This window comes from Emydura macquarii, unplaced genomic scaffold, assembly GCF_026122565.2.
Source record: "Emydura macquarii macquarii isolate MOO-44397 ecotype Brisbane River unplaced genomic scaffold, CSIRO-AGI_Emac_v2 contig_670, whole genome shotgun sequence".
Taxonomy (NCBI): Eukaryota; Metazoa; Chordata; order Testudines; family Chelidae; genus Emydura; species Emydura macquarii.
Window position 1 is genome coordinate 1391560 of NW_027130807.1, and position 18229 is coordinate 1409788.

Below are 18229 nucleotides of genomic sequence, written 5' to 3' on the forward strand. Positions count from 1 at the left end.
CTCTGGTACTGCTAGGTCATTGTGTGAAGTCCTCACCGCTTTGAGACAGGGGGGAGCAACCCCCAAACACTGATCCCGCCCACCGTTGTCATGGTGACACCCATACTGGACCAGAGGGGCTGAATGATGAGCCATAGGGCAAAGCCTGCTGCCCCTCCCGCCTCTGTCCCAATCCCTGGCTCCTCTATCCTTCACCTCGGCCTCTTCTGTCCCCCTCCAGCCCAGCCTCCTCCATCCCTGTGTCCGTCCCCTGCCCCGTCACTGCTACTTTCATTCTCCATCCTCATCCCTCCACCTCTCCCTGGCTGCCACCTTCATCCATGCCTCCTTTCCCTCTCCCTCCACTGCCGCCTCCCTCCATCGCTGGGAAGGTGGTTATCAGGGAACGAAATGAGGAACATAAGCCTTTCACAAAATGAATCTCATTTTTAATCTGAAAAAGGAATTGCATGGGGAGAGGCTGGTATATACTGAAATGATAATACGGTCGTTCAGAACAGCAGCATTATACCATTATTCTCCTCAACACTAACACTGATATGGCCACGTGCTGATGAGACGCAGAGAACACATTCATTCTGTGGTTGGCACAAGAAAAGGCGTGAGCTCTAAACCGAATCCTGAATCTGGCCTGTTACCAGCATAAACAAAAACAGATTGTCCCATGGATCTCATTTTCCAAAGATTTAGATTCAGAGCTTTTAAGGGTAGAGGGGGCCATTAGATCATCGAGTCTGACCTTATATGTAACATAGGCCAGAGAAGTTCATCCAGTTACCTCTGATTTGGCATATGATAAAACTAAGCAGTTCCCATTGTCATCACTTTCTTGATTATCTTCTGTTATAGTTTGTTGGCACCATGATATTGATGGGAACAGTTGGACGCTCTATTCCAGAATAAAAGTGATTTCATTCCAGAACTGTTATTCCACTTTAGAAGCACATTCCAGAGTAAAGTGACTTTTATTCTGGAATAGAATGTCCAGATGGGGAGCTATTCTCAAATAGTTATTCTGGTCAGCTTCCTTATATAAACAAGCCTTTAGCTAAGGAATCAAGGTCCAGGCTATTGGCTTGATCCAGCAAAGCATTTCAGCTTTTGAACTGACATTTTGAAATAAGCCATTTTGTTGACAAAAGGAACATTTATTCTTTCATTTTTGACTTAAAATGTTGTTTTGTCTTGGATACTGAAGAAGTTCAGTTTTCCTTTGGGTTTGAGGGTTTCTGAAGTCCCTCCTTTGGTGACTTTCTCCTCCTTTATTTTTTTCAGTGAAGGAAGTAAAAAAGCAAAAAAGGGGTTGAAATCCCATTCTTTCTCTCTCTTTTTTTTTTAACTCCTTCCAGCTGGAAGGAGCTGGAAAAGTGAAAAGCTCTTTCACACTTTTTAGCTCTTTTGAATGGAAAAGATGTTAAAAAAATATAAAAAGAGAATCATTGGAAGTGCTACTTTCTCTAATTTGTAATTTCTTTCTTCCCTTTTCCAACTGAAAAAAGTGTGAAAAACTGTTTCCTTGTTTTATTTTTACTTTTCTCAACTTGGTCCCCATTTTTCTTCACTGGAAAAAGTGAAAAAAGGGAGTGGGAGGTAACCACCCCAATTGTTTCAGTTTCCAAGAGCTGAAAGGAAAGAGTTTAAATTTCAACACATTGAAATTCAAATCTTCATTTTGAAATGCAAGAAAAAATCTGATTTTTTTAAGGTGGCATTTCAAAACAAAATGATTTTTTTTTGTGGTTTAGTTTTGAAATGCCCCACAGAAAACCAACATTTTCCAATGGGAAAATTTCAAAGCAGAATTTTCCAGTGGAAAGATCCATGGGACAAATTCTGGTGTTCTGATCTGGTCTATATAACACTGTCTCCTGTCATTGTCTAAGGGCTGATCCTGAGCATTACTGAATATCTGCAATGCTCAATGTAGCAAACTAGAACTTTGAGCACTCAGTACTAAAATTGGGTAGAAAATGGTTCCCTTCTGGATAAAATTTTGAGATTTTGAAATTTTTTCCTGGCCCAACTCAGGATGAAATGTCAAAATCTCAAAACATTTACAAACTGAAAAATCTGAAAGTTTTTTAGTTTGAGTCGATCAAAACATTTCATTTTGATTTTGATCTTTTTGAATTAATTTTTATACTACAATTAACTTAAATTTCTAAACAAAAAGTTGTTTTGCACTGAAAACATTGATTTTTCTGTTTAAAAAGTGTCAACATTTCAAAACTCTTTTGTTCCAAAATTTTTCAAAACAAGAAGTTCCTCAGAACCAACTCTTTCCCACAAACCATTTTGGTTTCAATGAATTGGCATTTTCGGACAAAAAAAAAAAAAGTTTTGCTGAAAAATTCCTGAGCAGCTCTAGTCAGTACCACTCAGAATCCGGATTGGTAAGGTTCTAACTGCTAGAAAACATTCTCAGATTAGAGAGGTAAGCTTGGTTTGAACTGGCCAGATAGGGATCGAGGTAGACATAATATTCTGTGGGTGCATTTGTTATAATAATACTTTACGCTCAGGTTAATACAGCAAAGAAATTATCTTTAGCATTTGCATGGTACCTAGTAGAATGAAACTAGCAACATACACGAGAAGTGGATTCTTGCTGGAGCTGTGGAAGGGAACAAGGGAATCTGATGCATTGATTGAGGTATTGCCCTAGCGGTGTATCGTTCCCATGGTGGCCCACTGAATCCTTCCTAGTGGGTTACAGAATGAGACAATTTAAGATTCAATAGTGGGAGGAGTAGGGTACTGGAAGAAAACTGGGGTACTGGAAGGGGAGGGGGATCAGTGAGAAGATCTTTTTTTTCTGACATGATCCTCAGAATGAAAAGAGCTGGATGACCACTGAAATTTGGGAGGAAGGTAGGAGGTGGGTGAATGTGATTCTAAACTGATAATCCTGGTGGTCCTAAAAGCTTTATTCTACAAGGCCTAAAAGGTGCTAAGGGTTTGACTTCCCCTCAGAAATATGATGTGTTGAGAGCATCAGCACTGGCTGAAAAAATTGTTCTAAGGACCTGGAAATCAACAAAGAAGATAAGTGCTAAGGGATGGTCCTAGAAAACGTGTGATCTGGATGAGATAATACAATATGAGGGGAGAACGAGTGAGGATTTTCAGGAGACAAAGGAGTCAAGTTCTTAGTGGCAGTCTATGACATCAGGAGTTACACGAGGGCTGAATGTGACATTTATGTTGAAATCATGGCATTACTGCTCCATTCTGGGACAATCAGGATGTCATGTCTCTAGTGGGCTTTTTTTGGTATCACATACTGCCCTGTATGTTCCATTACGTAATAGATGTGTTTATACAGGCTACAGATTCTGTTACCTTCTATCCACAGCCCTACATTCACTGCAGTCCTTTACTACAAAACAAATAAAACAAATTAAACAGAACCCCTCTCTCTGCCTCGGTGCAATTAAGTTGTGTGCTGGGACCAGGGGGCAAAGTCCAAGAAAGGGATGGGTCAACTTCTACTCCATAATCCCATTAACTCTCACTGCCTTCCCCATCCATCTTGTTTGCCTGTGTAATGGGAGGGTTTGGGGAATTGGGTGAGAGGTGTGAGCAGGATGGGAGGAGTGGCTTTGGAGTTTGCTCGGTTGCAGAGTTCCAGGGATCACAGGAGGATTTGAGGGGAGAGGGGAACCTGGGCTCAGTCTCATTCCATCCCCTCTCCCATTACTGACTGGTGAATTTGAAGGGCCAGGGAAGGGGTATGTGTGGCGGGGTCAGAGTTTATTTTCACCCTCCCTGTACTGGCTGGAGCATTTGGGGGTCAGGGGCGGGTTTCAGGGTGCAGGAAGTCAGAGTTCACTCCTGCCTCCTAGTTCTGGGGGAGAGGAGGAAAGGAGTTCAGGGGTCAGAGACCACAGTGGGATTCTATGAGGATGGTCCTGAGAGGAGTCAGGGGCTACAGCAGGTTGCAGACAGGAGAGTTTGGGGGCAAAGTCAGGAAAGAGTTTGAGTGTTAAAGCTGCTCTCATATCTCAGTGGGCGGACTCAGGAATAGTGGTGTCTGTCTCATGCCCTAGATACAGGAGATGGGAGGGTGGGGTGGGTTGCAGGAGACGTTGGGGCTCAGAGTTTGCGTCATCTGCCGTCTTGCCTGGGAAGGTGAAGAAGTTGCCATGGGTCCATGTCACTTTGGCTCCAACACCGGGAATCTCCATCATGCTCTCAGTGCACCTGGAGGTGGGAGGAGCGGAGCCAGCCTCTGCTCCATCACAGCACCTGGGGAACAATCACAGAACACCATTCACCTTCCCATCTCATCAGGATCACACCAAAAACTGGCACTCAGTCCCTCCCCACCCTCGCCTTTTCGGATGGTGTCGGGATTCTCCTCTCAGCCCAAGCAAGCAGGGGTTCCTCCGGGGCAGGGATGGAATCCATTGGTGGATCAACGTAGAGGTACAGCGCTGGACTGATCTGACATGGGCAATGAATTCCCCTCTTCCCCAAGGAAAGGGATTGAGGGGATCTGAGCCAGCTCCTCCTGAAATCCATGGCCAAGCCCTCATTGACGACAACGGGAGCTCAACTGGTTGTTCCACCATCAGAGCAATGGGGCAGGAGATCTCTCCAGAGCTAAGGGAATGGGAGTCTGTCTGCTCATGTCAATGGGCTATGGATCAGGCCCAAGGTGAGGAATGCTGTGTGCGCGCGGTTGCTCTGGGGTTGGAGGGCAGGGAGTGTGTGTCTGGGCTCCATTCTCACCATCTGCCTGTAGTCCTGTTGTTTCAGGGCCTTGTGACTGTACACCAAAGCGGCGATGGCTGTGCACAGCTCCAGCAGGCACAGCAGGATTGACACGGAATTAATCCCCTGGCTCAGAATCTATGGGGAAGAAAGCCAAGGGATCAAGTTGATGCAATAGCTAATGGCTCTCCTGGTATAGCCATAGGGAGCCCCTTCTCCTCCCAGGGCTGATCTGGGCAGAATCTGTCTTGTTTCAGAATCTAGCTCCCTTCCCTCCTTTGTCTCTGGCTCCTCTCCTGCCCCCTGTTCTCACTCACTCCATGAAGCTCATGTTCATATCTTTGGTGGGGCCCTGGGCAAGGTCAGACCCTCGGGGCCCCAGGTAGAATTCAGCGACCCACCTAAGCCATTTGAGGGAGAAGAGGAGGTGTGTGTGTTGGATTGGAGCAGGTGAGGGGGCTGCAGCTTCTTGTGGCACAGTACGGGGCCCGCAAAGGCTCCGCATTAAAGCACAGGCTCTGTGGCTTTTCCCCTCACTGTGGCCTTTGGGATGGCTGCCATCTTGGCTGGCCCAGTGGGGACTGACCTGGGGACGTCAGGAGGCGAACGCTTGAGTCCTTTCCACATTGAGCTGAAGAGCCAGGCTCTCAACTAGCTGCTGGGCATGAACCGCTGAGGGACCCATAACATGCACATTGACCAGTGGGCTGCACACGCTGACCCCACACCCACTCCTGAGCCTCCTCCCTCAAGGCCAAACAGCTCCTGAGTGATGCAGTCTTCTTTCCAGGCTGAAGACTGATGGTCTCATTGTACCGGCAGGCCAAGGAAAGAGCGGTCTCTTTCAGGGTGCTGAGTTGTAGCCGTTCTCAGCGTGGGTTCCATCTAGCCCCGAGGCAATGCTGCTGTTGTGTTAAAGGAACAGCCAGTCCCTACACCCCTCTCTATGAATTGTCAACCTCAGGCGAGCAAAAATCACAAGTCAGGCCTCAAAGAATCGCAAGTTGGGTGTAAAAATCATGAGATAAAAACAAAAACCCAACAACAACAAATTTGGGGTTCATTTTATTTGCCATCTTGTTCCTCACAGCCAGGAAGGCTGGAGGAACCTGACCTTTTTTTTTTTTAGTCAACCCACTCCAGGAGCTGGGGCTTTAAGAAAAATACCAAATATTGTGTGAATCAAATACAACTGCAAGAGTTGGCAGCAATGCTTGCCTCTGAGCCTCTCAAAGGACTTCACAAACATTACAACTGCCAGCCCCCAAAGGAAGGCACTATTAGCCCTATTTCCTAGATGGGGAGAACTGAGGCACAGAGTGAGGTTGCGGAGCAAGTCAGTGACAGAGCTGAGATCTCCTGGCCCGCCCTGGTCTAGTGAATAACTACTACAGATTCCTGCCCCTCTAGTGTGATTGAAACCCTGTTGAATTCCCTCCCACCCCCAGTCAGGTGGACAGATGGATTCATTGCCTCTTGTTGAGTTTCTTGTCCCATGTTGCAGAGCCCTGGAGTGCTAGGCCCATTCAGATCCCTGCAAAGGGCCCGTGGATTGCTGCTGGGGGGGGGGGGTCATGGAAGAGATACCCACTGTGGAAGATTTGGAGCACTGCAGCGTGGTCATTTTGCCATCCTCAGTTGTGCTGCACCACGGGATGTCTTGGCTGAGCTCCACGCAGTGAATGATCATGGCCACCAGGGTGGCCAGGATGACCAGGGCGCTGATAATGTAGCAGGCTTTCACCTGGATCAATCACAGCCAATCAGAGGAGAGCAGGGCACAACAACTGTAATTATTACAGCACTCACCAGGATCAGCGCCCCAGTGTCTTGGCAGCTCTACCCACACAGCAAGAGACAGTCCCTGCCCCAAAGATCTTACTGTCCAAATAGACTAGGCAGAAACAGGGTGAAAGAACTATTATCCCGCCCTGCTCCCCACTTTACAGGTGTGGAACTGAGGCACACAGATGTTAGGTGCCTTGCCTGAGGTGAAATCTGTAGCAGAACTGGGAAAAGAAGTTGAACCAAAGCCTTAACTACAGAGCCGTCCCCATGGCAAGTTTATTAAGGGTGTAATCGCTAAGGTTTCTGCTGCCTGCCTCGGCCGGCAGCCACTTTGTGCCCAGTTCCTCTCACACAACACAAGGAACAGTCTGGAGGACAAGCGTCTGTGACATGCCTGCGCTGATCAGCTGAGGGACCTGAGCCAACCGTCCATGGGATGAAACAGCTAGGGCTGAGTGGCATATGTGGGAGAACTCTGGGGTCTGGAATGGACTTCACGTGCTGGTCCTATGGAGTCGGAGCCTGTTGACTAGGAGGACGCCGCGTCTCTGCTCTGGCAGGGGCGCTAGGGCTGTATCATTATGCAGTTGTGCTATTAGACTCCTAGGGCCCCATTCTGTGAGGCTTGGATCCCCATGAACTCCCAGAGGAGTCCACCGGCCCAAGTCTTCACTCCGGCAGACGTAGGAATGGGGAGGGTTGGGCAAACATGATTAAAGCCACCCTTGCACATCCCAGGCCCTAGTGTAAGGCTCCATCTACACAGCAGCTGGGAGGAGTGATTCCCCGCTCAGGGAGACGTACACATGCAAGCTCTGCTCGCGCGCAGGGTGAGCCGATAGCAAGTGTGAAAAATCAGGACGGCAGCGAAGGGCAATCGGCGCCTCTATAAGACAAAGCCCTGAATATCTGGCCTCTCCCTATAAAATCAGGACAGCTGGTCACCCTGATCGCGCTAGCACCTAAAACCAGCAGTGCTGGCTGCAGCGGCACGAGCTAGGCGCCTGAATACGCACCTAGGATCTTGGACAGGATTGTATTCGGAGCCACCACCCGGGCTGCCACAGCCACTCTGTTGATTTTAGCGTGTCAGCTCGAGCCGAGCTAGTGCATGGTCGTCTCCCTGAGCTGGGAATCTCACCCCCCAGCTGCAATGTAGACAACAGCCTGAGTTAAAGCAGGGCCACGACTGCTGAAGTTTGTGCCCAGGCTACATAGGGCCTTGTAGGGGCCGTCAGTCGCTGGGGTAGCTGGAGTGCAGCCGCGCACCAGTCCCACTCCCGTGAACGAAAACGCTTGCAGGATATTTACCAGCTTGTTGCTTTCTTTTCTCTCAGCCTCCACCAGCATAGACCCTGAGGACAGGAGCTGCCAAGAGAACAGCAAATGGGGAAGAGTCATTGGCAAGTCCCCATCCCACCCAAAATCCCACTCAGCAATCATGTGTCAGGAAATTAACACTAAGATTAGGGGCATGGGAGACCTGCCCCAAAAAATGACTCAGGATTCTCGCTAGGATTGAAGTGTAAAGAAGCCCAAATTCAGGTTTCGGGAGATTAATGGTGTGATTGAGGTCTCACGGGCTTTCAAGTCCCATCTCACTGGACACTTCTGGCTTCTCATCTCATCGCAGAATGGCTCAGAGAAGATGGGATTTGCCCTAGTTCTCAGAAGCCAAAGGCTTAACGTCTGGTGCCTCAGTGCAATCTGCTGGGCATTTCAGTACATGGCAGGGTGGCTGTGACGTTCTCCAGATGGGATTTTGCTTTCCTTCCGTGTCGTCACTTGGATCCATCTCTTCTGTGCCTGTATGCACGGGTAACTGGCCCTGAGCCTTGGACGCAGAGAGGGAATCGCACAAGCTTCTTGATCTAAGAACAAAGGCCAATTTAGTCCCCACTGATGGCTGTGTCAGTTTCCGTTGTGTCTTATGGGGCGAATGTAAGGGTGAATTTCCAATGTAGCCTAGAGGAATTCCTCCTTGCCAGAGTGGGGTCCTTCCAGCAGAGCAGTATTGTGGGGTGAAATCCAGCAGACTGAACCCCTTTCTCACACTAGCATGGGGAGTGTGGGGATGGACCTCCTTTGGGGGAGGATTGGAGAGGACCAATGTCATAGGGAGGGTTGCCAGCCTGCCCCAGTGTGCAGGGATCTCTCCCCCATTTCCATGAGCCTCACTTGCTCACGGTGTGTGTGAATGCTCGCGGTGGCGTGCTGCCCCAGGGTGGTGCCAGATCTTCAGGCCGTGACTCTGCACCGTGGGGGTGCCAGATGGAGCTATCACAGGATGAGCAAATGGACCAGTCCTAGGGGAAGTGAGTCCCACTTGAAAGAGTTTGCAGGGTCAGCACCACCTTCTCCTCCTCTTCTTCCCACGGGCTCAGTGCATAGCACGCTCCCCATTGCCCTGAAAGCCTGCCTGGCTATGGTCCTGGCTCCGGTGCCGGAGCCCAGTGCATATCCCAGAGAAGATTTGTTGAGACACCCCCCCACCATCCCAGAAACCGGATCAGAGGGCTGAGCTCCTTCTGCCCGGAGCTGGCTGTGCCTACCAGGAAGCCGACCCAGAAGTAGACTCCGCTGGCTACGGTGAGGGCTGGGGTTATGGATTCAGCTACCGTCAAGGCAATCCCAAAGGAGATCTGTATCATGCTGGCTACGATCTGTATGGTCTAGAGGGGAAGAGGAGACGGGGCTTGGTGTCACTGATACACAATGCATGCGGCAGCATTACCATGAGCTATGGCATCACTGTTATCACCATGGCCACTGCCAGTGACATCATCACCCCCATCACCTTGCCATCACCCAGTCACCGTGCCAACATCATCACCCCCGGCAACCTCATCATCCTGCCAACCCCATCACTCTGCCATCATCACCCCCAATCATTCCCACCAACGTTATCATGGTCACTCTGCCAACCCCATCATGCCAGCCAACATCTCCCCCCATCGCCATCAATGCTAACGCTTGTCTTTACCCTCCCCCGTACTGTCATGAAAGCAGCAGCAGCAGCACGGACCCCACTGCCTTCATTGTCGTTATTTTCTTTTCTCTCCCCCAGAAGAACAAAGTGAGACTCCCTGTCACATCGCCCCTTCAGACTTCCGTGGCCAGAGGATCTCGTCTCCTGATGTCCTACGGTGTCTGAGACACACATGCCCAGCTACAGACCTCAGATGAGCCCCAGACCCTAAACTTATCAGCAGAACGAGAGCAGATGGCTGAGGGGAAACTAACAGGGTTGAGGCACCAAAATCCTCCCATGGAGATTTCCTCCCATCCTCTCTGCCTTACCCTGCCGGGCTGGTCAGCATTTTTCTGGGCACACAGGGAGATGTTTATGCCTTTGGAGGAGAGGGAGATGCGAGGCTAGGAAACTTTGCATGAGTAGCACCTCAGGGTGTGCTCTCACCAGCTAAGTGGGGCTCAGGCTGTGTTAACAGCCCCCTGGGAGATGTTGCTGGTGATACAGTCAGGGTGCTCTTCACGTGAGGTTAGCACCAGACCTGCTCCCTAGGGGAGGTGAGGCACGTGCCTTTTGGAGCAGAGATAAAACTGAGGTCACGCATGCTCTTTCAAAGGGTAGGGGGTAGACCTGGCGTCCTGGCTCATGTAATTACATGCTGCCTTCCCCAAATGTCTCCCCTGCGGTTTCACTTGGAAACAGCTGCTGCCCAGTTGCTGCGCACTGCCCCAGAGGTGGCTGCATTTCAGCAGCTGGAGGAGTGATCCCGCTGTGCTGCATCGTGGAATCTTTAGGGATGCGAGGGACTACGCGCCCATCCAGTGGGAGTGGTGATTACAGTTCAGCTGGTGCTAGCTGGGCCATCTCAGCGGCCAGGCAAGGGCTGAATGTGTGGGTTCCAATTCCAAGCCACTCGCAACCAATGAAGGGCTAATTCTTCCTCCTCTAGGCCTCACCAGCAGAGTCCATTAGTATCCTAGTGACCCCGGGGGAAGGGCCCAGCAGCCCCTTGCTAAGTGCCCTGGGAGGGTAACTCCCAATTCCCTCTCAGCTGCCCGTTCATCCAGCAGAGCTGTCAGACCCTCACCCCCAGCGCCTTGGGCTGTGCCTTCTTGAAGCCTTGGACTGTGGGCAAGCTGAGTTGTTGCGTCACTGAGGTCAGCTGTGCAGCCCGGGGGTCTGTTTGCGGGACGACCTCCGTGATGACCTTCACCCCCTTGGATTCTGTCACTGTTGCCGCCATTTTGGTGCCAGCTGTGGAGACAACGGGGAGTCAGGGTCAGCAGCAGAGCAAGACTGGGGCGAGGGAATGGCAGCTCCCTGCTGAAGGAGTCAGGCAGAGGGGAATCCTCCGCTGCCTGCCAAGGGAAAGGGACAGCTGATTCCTTCCTAGCTAGGGAATCCCTGCAGAGAAATAGGGGACGGGTATAGCAGGAGAGAGATCCCAGGGGTCTGCTCGCTAAAAGGATCCCAGGGGAGATCCCAGGGGCCTTCTCACTATGAGTGCTAAGAGTGCTGTCCCAGGGATATACGATGTGCAAGGATCCCAGCCTTAGGATTTCCAGAGGGTGTGTGTGTGGGGGGGTTCCCAGCTTCCACTGACAGGCAGTGCAGGGGTTAATGAGGCCAGTCCTGTGAAAGCATTCTGTGGAGATAGCGGGTCAGATCCAGGGTGGGCTTGGACAGCTCACATTGAAGCCCCTTACTTCTTCACTGCAAGTTTGCTCCACGCTATCTGGATCAAAGTTAGTGCAGATATGCTGCAGCGCTGCCGTCAGACCTCTGACAGCAGCACAGACACATGCAAAGTTTGCTCCATGCCACGCACTGGGTGACTTCCCCTTATTCCCCCTGGGTGCTGGCAAAAGGAGAAGAAATTCCAAGGGCACCTGGGGATTAGGATAAGGAGGAGGGCAGGGGCTAGAGAGAAGAGGCCAACGCAGGGAAAGAGGAACACGCCCACGTTCAATAGGAGAAAGCACGGCACGGAGAACAACAGAACCAAAACATGCCAGAGAGATGGGGCAGGAAGATCTGAGAAAGGTCTGCAACAGGGAGAAGGAGAAAGAGAGAACAGAACTGGTGGAGTGGGGTGGTGGGAAAGATACAGTGGAACAGATATAGGGAAGGACAAAAAGTGAGCAGGAGAGACAAAGTATTTGAGCAACCAGCTTTCAGGGCCGTGCTCACCATGGGGATCCTAGGGGTGAGCTCCCTATGGGAGGGAGGGATAGAGTAAGAGACAGAGGAGAAGAAGGAAAGAGAAGAGTGAAGGGAGAAGGAATGTGATAGCAGGATTCGAAGCTGGGAGGGAGAAGCACATAGGGCAATAAGGAGGATGGAGGGAGAAATGAAATGATGAACTCAAAGAGAGAAAGAAATCAGCAAAGATACATTTTGACTTCAGCTGTTCAGGACTCTTGATGGATTCAAAACTGCCATGATGCAAGTTCCAGTCTAACTCTTCACCACCCCCAGCCAGCTTCTTGGGGATCTCCCACTCTCCCCACCCCCTGCCAATCTAACCATCACCTCCCAACTCTTTGGGGATTTCCCACTCTCCACAGCCCTCCCTGGCTCAGCAAGTATCTATCAGGGGGGATTCATGGGGCTGACCTGCTGCCTTCACTTACTGTGCCTCACCCTCCGGCTGGTGGGAAGCAGTGTGTTGTGTTGTGTAAGCCTCAGAGTTCTCTCTGCCTTGGCATCTTACCAAGGGCGCCATTGTTGGCCAGAGTCCAGGAGTGGGCCGTAACTCATTGCTGTTCTGGCAGTTCCAGGCTGACAGGAAGTTTGTTTTTAGACATTCATGAGGGTTTCTCTTTCTCAGGTCACCAGTTCTGGCCTATTGCTCAAAGCCGTGGAGGAAGGGGGGCCAGAGGGAGTATCAGTTCATCTTTGTGCCTCTGAGCGCCTGTAAGAGAAAGAACGTGGTCCAGAGACAGACTGCATGTGCATGCCGGCACAGGGAGAAAATAACGACGAGAAAATAACTCTGCATCTCTGAGACTGTGAATGATGCTTTTGTGGTGCCTGCATCACAGCCCTTGACCACTGAAGGCCGCTCTGTATATCCCCAGTATATCCTCTGTATACAGCATGGGCCCTGTGATTCAGGGAGCCCTTGATTCCAGCTCGCAGAGGCCACAGGGGATGCACAGGGTTTTGTAGGATCCCCTGGTTGGTTATCTGCATAATAGTTCACCGGAGGGTGGCATGTGAGATCTCTATCAAGAGCCAGTAGCCTATTGGTCATCATAATCATTGTGAAACCTATGTATGGTAATAGTTAAAGAGCATGTCCCTATGCTAAAAATTATGTTCTGAAGGTGCTGGAGTTAAGGCTGGTCACCAGGCAGTGATATACCTCGCAGATGTTCCTTTCAGGCAGGAGGTGACAGACGCCTATCTCCATGTCCGGCCATTTGTGTGCCTCCCAGTGGATGCTTATTTGTGCACGAAGCCTGGTGCAAATTGAGAGGTTGCAAAATTTGCAAGAGAGGAAATCTATAGGGAGAAACAAGCAGAAGGGATGGGGTGTCCTGTTGATGAATAAAGATAATGGATTGGCCTGATATATCTTGGCGTGCAAAGAGACACACTGAATCCTTCACCAAGGAGGCAAACTGACAGCGTGCGTGTCTCATGAAAGGAAGGGCCCAGTCAGCTTGGCTGTAAAAGTGCTGGGAGGCTTTCACGTGAGCAATATTCTACAAGACGCAAGAGTATCTTGTTAATTAAGTCTAGGCTCTAGAATGCAGGTTATGATTTTGTTTTATATGTAATCATTTGTTTCCAGTACTTCCGCTGGCTACAATTTGAATCTCTCTGCTTTGGTAAATAAACGTACATAGAAGTGCTGTGTGTGAAGTGGAGCAGCGGTCTGAGGTGGCACCGGTAACCTGGGCTGTATGGCTTCTTTGGAAGTAGCAGATTGGTGAAGTCTCCGAGTGTCCAGTAGGCCAGGGGCTGGGCACTCCCAGGGGACGCTCGGAGGGTGTCTGTCACTAACCTGTAGAGAGACAGTGGGGAGTGATTGTGTTGCCTGTGGCCTGTGTTGCCTGTGGCCAATGGAGTTGGGGAGCTGACCCCTGGCAGGCACAGACAAGGCTTTCTCATGCTAAGGACAGGTGGTAGCAACGTGCCTGACAGCCCTGTATGACAGGCGTGCTTCTCTCACACAGCTCTAGCACCCTGCCTCAGCCCTGCCCTGGAAGGAATGGCTGCCTTGGGGGAGGAGGGGGTGAGAGGGACCCCTGAATGCCCTCTTCCTCAGCCTCATCTCCTCAGAGCACCATGGCACCAGCGGCCTGTGGCTGATGAAAGCTCTCGGGCCAATGGCTGGAGTCTCCTGCCGTAGCTGTGCGGTTTCAGGGAATACCAGAGCTGCTCGGGAACATCCAGGGGGAAAATGCCCTTTTTGCACAATCAGGAGTTTTCGGCAGGACAGTTGAAACCAGGGCTCCCTGGCTGGCTGGCCTGAAAGACTCTTGTCAGTTTCACTGTGGGAATTTCAGAACGTGAAATTGACCAAAGCCATCCCAGAGGGGCTGCCCAAGCCTAGTCTCTGTGCTGCCCCAGCTCTCAGCCGCCCCCTCTTTTCCCCTAGCTCTGGGACTGGAGAGGCTGAGTGTCCTGGTTGTGTCTCTGCTTCTCCCGCTCCAAGAGATGGGGGACTCAGGAAGATCGAGTGGCTGGGGTCAATCTCTTTCTGGCTGACAGAGCCAGGGAACTGACTGAGCCCTGGGGCTCTATCTGTTGCTGCCAGTCTGGAGGGGCTCTTGCCAGGTTCACCTTCAGAAACTGACAAGCGTTTCCCAGGAGGGCAGCCTAAGACCTTGTCAACACTAGAAAGTTTTGTAGACAAAAGTTTCACCAGCCTACAGCCGCCTCTATAATTAAAGCGCTGTTGTGTGCCTTCACTGTCTCCTTCTGTCAGTGGATTGCACACACAGGATCGGCTCTTTTGTTGACAAAAGTGAGCAATGCACTGGGGATGGGTATCCCACCATGCAACCGCAGGCAGGGTGCTTTGGGAAGGGTTTGCAATGCCCCATGGGACAGGCCCAGCATCCTGTGATGAAGGGTTCTGAATCCCGCATTCTACTAGTTTGACAGCTGCTTTTAACGGCCTCAAGCTGAACACAGACACAAGAAGCCCACAGAAGCGGGGGGAGGAGGGAGAGTGGGTGACTGAGTGACTGTGTGTGAGAGAGACAGACAGACAGACAGCGTATGTTGGAGATGGTGAGTGTATCTGCACTCGTCCTGTCACTTTAAGCTCTGACAGCAGGAGCTGGAAGCAGCCAATCCCAAGGCAGAAACTGCTACACAGATAGCTTGTAGGGGTTCCCTTTCCCCCACCCCTCCTTAGCAGAGAGGGGGCGGTGCACCTGCGGGGTCGGGGAGAGGGACACAGCCCCCACCTCCCTCCCTGGCTCTGCAAGGCACTTCAAGAGTTAAACCCCTCCCCTGTAGTTTAGGGCAGGCAGGCAGGACCCGCTGTTTACTGTGCTGTGGAGTGAGTGCTCCACGGTGAAGTGAGTTATTTGAAAACTTCCTGGGGCTTTGAAAGGGGAGGGGTGGAGGCAGACGACTGCAGGGCAGCTGAGCTCAAACTTCTTACAAGAACAGCACTCAGGATGGCATGCTGGGATAATCGGGAGGCTATTTTCAGCAATAAAACCTAAGGGCAGTGTCTACCCATGTGCTTTTTGGCAAAAACTTTCCCGAAGAAGGCTCTATGCCTCTCATCTAGGTGGTTTTTATTTTGTCAACAAAACAGGGCAGTTTTGTGGACAAAAGGATCATTGCAGTGTGTACACCAGGATTGTTTTGTCAACAAAAGGAGGCTTTCATTGACAAAACTTTCTAGTGTAGACAAGGCTTAAAAATTCCAAAGGAATTTCTTGAGAAAAATGCCACGATTTTGTCTTTTCCTCCTGGTTTGGAATTTTTTAAAAATGCGACATTGTCCATGGGAAGGGATTTCCATTTTCTAGCCTGCTCTAGGGAATATCAATTCTGTGTCCAGTTACTTTCTCTGTGGTGTTATGATCATTATTTGTAAATGTAACAGCTCTTGTGAATTAAATCATCCATCTGGTATGTGAGGAGGATGCTATGTTTGGGAAATGGGCAATCAAGGGTGCTCTGGCCCCATCAGCAGTGAGTGGCTTTCCCTGCTTGAACAATGGCGCTTTGAATGGACTTGTCTCTTTCCAGAGACCTTTCAGGGGGAGGAGAGGGGAGGCTGGAATTCCTTCTTTCTCCACGCTCCCTCTTCTCAGCCCATGACTTAAAGAGCTGCTGATTTTCTCCAGCTAGCAACCTGACATGGTGTCAGGCAGATTCTTCTTTTAAAGAAGACATGTTTTCTAAGTAAGGGGAGCCATTTCACTGCCAGAAAGACAAGACATAGCTGGAGGCAGGGGGGCAAGATGCACCTTTCTGTCCCTCTAGGGCACTGACCAACCCCAAGGAATCTCAGGAGGGGTGAGGACTGTAAGAGGGTGGTGGTGGGGAACTGCATTCAAATGTTCGTTGTTTTCTCTCCATCTGATCTCCCCTGTGCTGTCTAAGACTACCGGGTCTGTGCTTAAGAAGTTCCTTTGCAAAGCTTGCTTTCTTGCTTTGTTTGCCATGTGTCCTCAAAGAGTTAAACTACAAGAGTGCCCATGGGGGTGGAACTCTGAGCACAGCATGCATAAGCTCCTGGGGAGGCTTGGGGTAGGGGGGGATTCAGCGCTGCTTTCGGGCCTGAAAGCAGTCGGACCATGAGATCTCATATCCCAAGAAAGGGCACCAGCCAGGACAGATGCACCCTCGGAGCCTGCTTGATAGTCCAGAGCTAGAGACAGTGTCTGGGGGCTGCTCAGAGCCAGCAGGTTTGAAAGCACAGGAAATCCTGATGTTGGGTCCAACAGAACTGCCTGGTGATCAGCCACTAGGGGGGGACTCATCCAGGGCTGTAACAGAGGCCGGAGAAGATTTCTTTTCCTCCAACAAGCCATGGTGGAAGTCCCAGAGGGAGGGTCTGCTGTGGGGGCTGGGTTCATCCAGTTGTATCCTGCTGGGAGGATTTTCCATGTAATATGGCAGGTAGGATGACTCAGATCTGGACTGAACGGTCTCCCAGGTGATGGCGGAGCAAGGTCTGGAGGGACGAAATGCGAGGTCTTCTTTGCTTGAGTTTCAGCCTGGGCTGGGGGAGCATCGGGCTATGACCTGAGGGTCGGACACAGGTTTCCTGGCTGGTGAAGGACAGCAGGCAAAATCCAGCACTTGTGGAGAAAGTCCAAGCATTCCTTGGGCTGCTGCCCTTTGGAAGAACTGTTAGGCCTCTGCTCTAGACACCGACCACGTGATGTAGACAATCTGGTCGTCTGTCAGCCCCTTTCAGGTCTCCCTGAGAACACTGTGGTGAGGCAGCTCTGGCGATGCCTGGAGTCCTCAGATTTCTTAGGCCCAGATCCGAAGACCATGGAAGTCAATGGGAGTCCTTCCTTTGACTTCAACTGTCTTTAAGCCGGGCCCTTTGACTGTCAGTTCTGTGGAGCAGGGACTGGGTTTTCAGATGCGTATTTGCGCAATGGGGTCCCGCTCCTGGTGGGGGCCTCTATGGGCATCTGTAAAGCAGTAATGCTAATCATTTGGCAGACCCCAAATCATCTGGCTGGAGGCCAATGTAAGGTTGACAAGCTGCACTAATAGCTGATGATCAGGGATCTGTACTGTTTCTCTGAGATATGTCAGATGCCTTTGTTACCACTGATCGTGAGGTTCCGGTGGTGCATCCATGGTCCTTAGCAGGGGTAAATAAAGTCATTGGAGTGGCTCTGTTCCCCTCTCTCTGGAAGTGCCCAGTGGGTCCTATCAGCTGATAGTTCATCTGCTCCGAGGGGTCTCTCCTGTAGGGAGTCTCTAGGTTCTCTCTCCTGTCTTTCTGTTTAATGTGTGTATGAGTATGCAGTGGTGCAGTTGTTATGCTGATGTGACACTCACCAGTTCTGTGTCTCTATTTTTTCTGACCAGGCTGATTCAGTTGAGTGACTTGCTCAGTTGCTGGGCCTGGGGCTGGCTGAGTACCTGCTGGCTGAGGCTGGAGCCAGATCAGACGGAAGTCATGCTCAGAGGGCAGGGAAAGCAGCTATGGGAAGAAGCGAAGATTACATCAGCCCCCTTGATTGGAGGATTGTGGCCACGGGGGGAACCTTTGGGATTTTCAGCTGCTGCTGGATGCTCGAGAATTAGCTGTGGCCCACAGCCCTTTCCTCTACACCAGGCAAGAAGAAGGCAATGGCTACCAATGATGCCTTTATCAAGGCAAGACTGGGCTACAGTGATGTGTGCAGCATGAAGCAGAGCCTGGGGACCACTCAGAAGCTGAACTTAAGTGCAGAATGCAACTAACAGCCTGCTGACCAAGCGATGCTTCATGCAGCCAGCCCAGCGCCCCAGTGCTCTGCAGGATGCACTGGCTTCTGACTAGGGTCCAGGTGGAGTTTAGGATGCTGTGTTTGACTTCTAAAGCCCTATGTGGTTTGGCACCTTCCCCTCTGATATCACTAGCCCCTGGTCTAAATGGGACGGGTGTGTGCACAGGGCATGTCCTTAATTCTGGGACATGAGCCTCCTTCCTGGATCCTTGAGCCCCCCAGATCTGTTGATCCATTTGGAACCTTTCCATGCTGGAAGGCTCATCTGTCTCCCAAGGGTTCTGCCAAAAGCGGTAGAGAGGGACGTGGGGAGGCT

At 50.9% G+C, this 18229-nt stretch overlaps 1 protein-coding gene across 1 annotated transcript; it reads right to left on the reverse strand.

Annotated features, from left to right (window-relative positions):
* Positions 1-421: 421 nt before the first annotated feature.
* LOC137148628 (membrane-spanning 4-domains subfamily A member 15-like) lies at positions 422-12166 on the reverse strand. The gene is made up of 7 exons (XM_067541540.1): positions 12109-12166; positions 10563-10729; positions 9057-9176; positions 7816-7872; positions 6308-6460; positions 4735-4854; positions 422-4248 (listed from the first exon to the last, which is right to left on the reverse strand). Exons 2-7 carry the CDS (start codon positions 10716-10718, stop codon positions 4240-4242), a joined length of 615 nt encoding a protein of 204 aa, XP_067397641.1. The 5' UTR covers positions 10719-10729; positions 12109-12166; the 3' UTR covers positions 422-4239.
* Positions 12167-18229: the final 6063 nt, after the last annotated feature.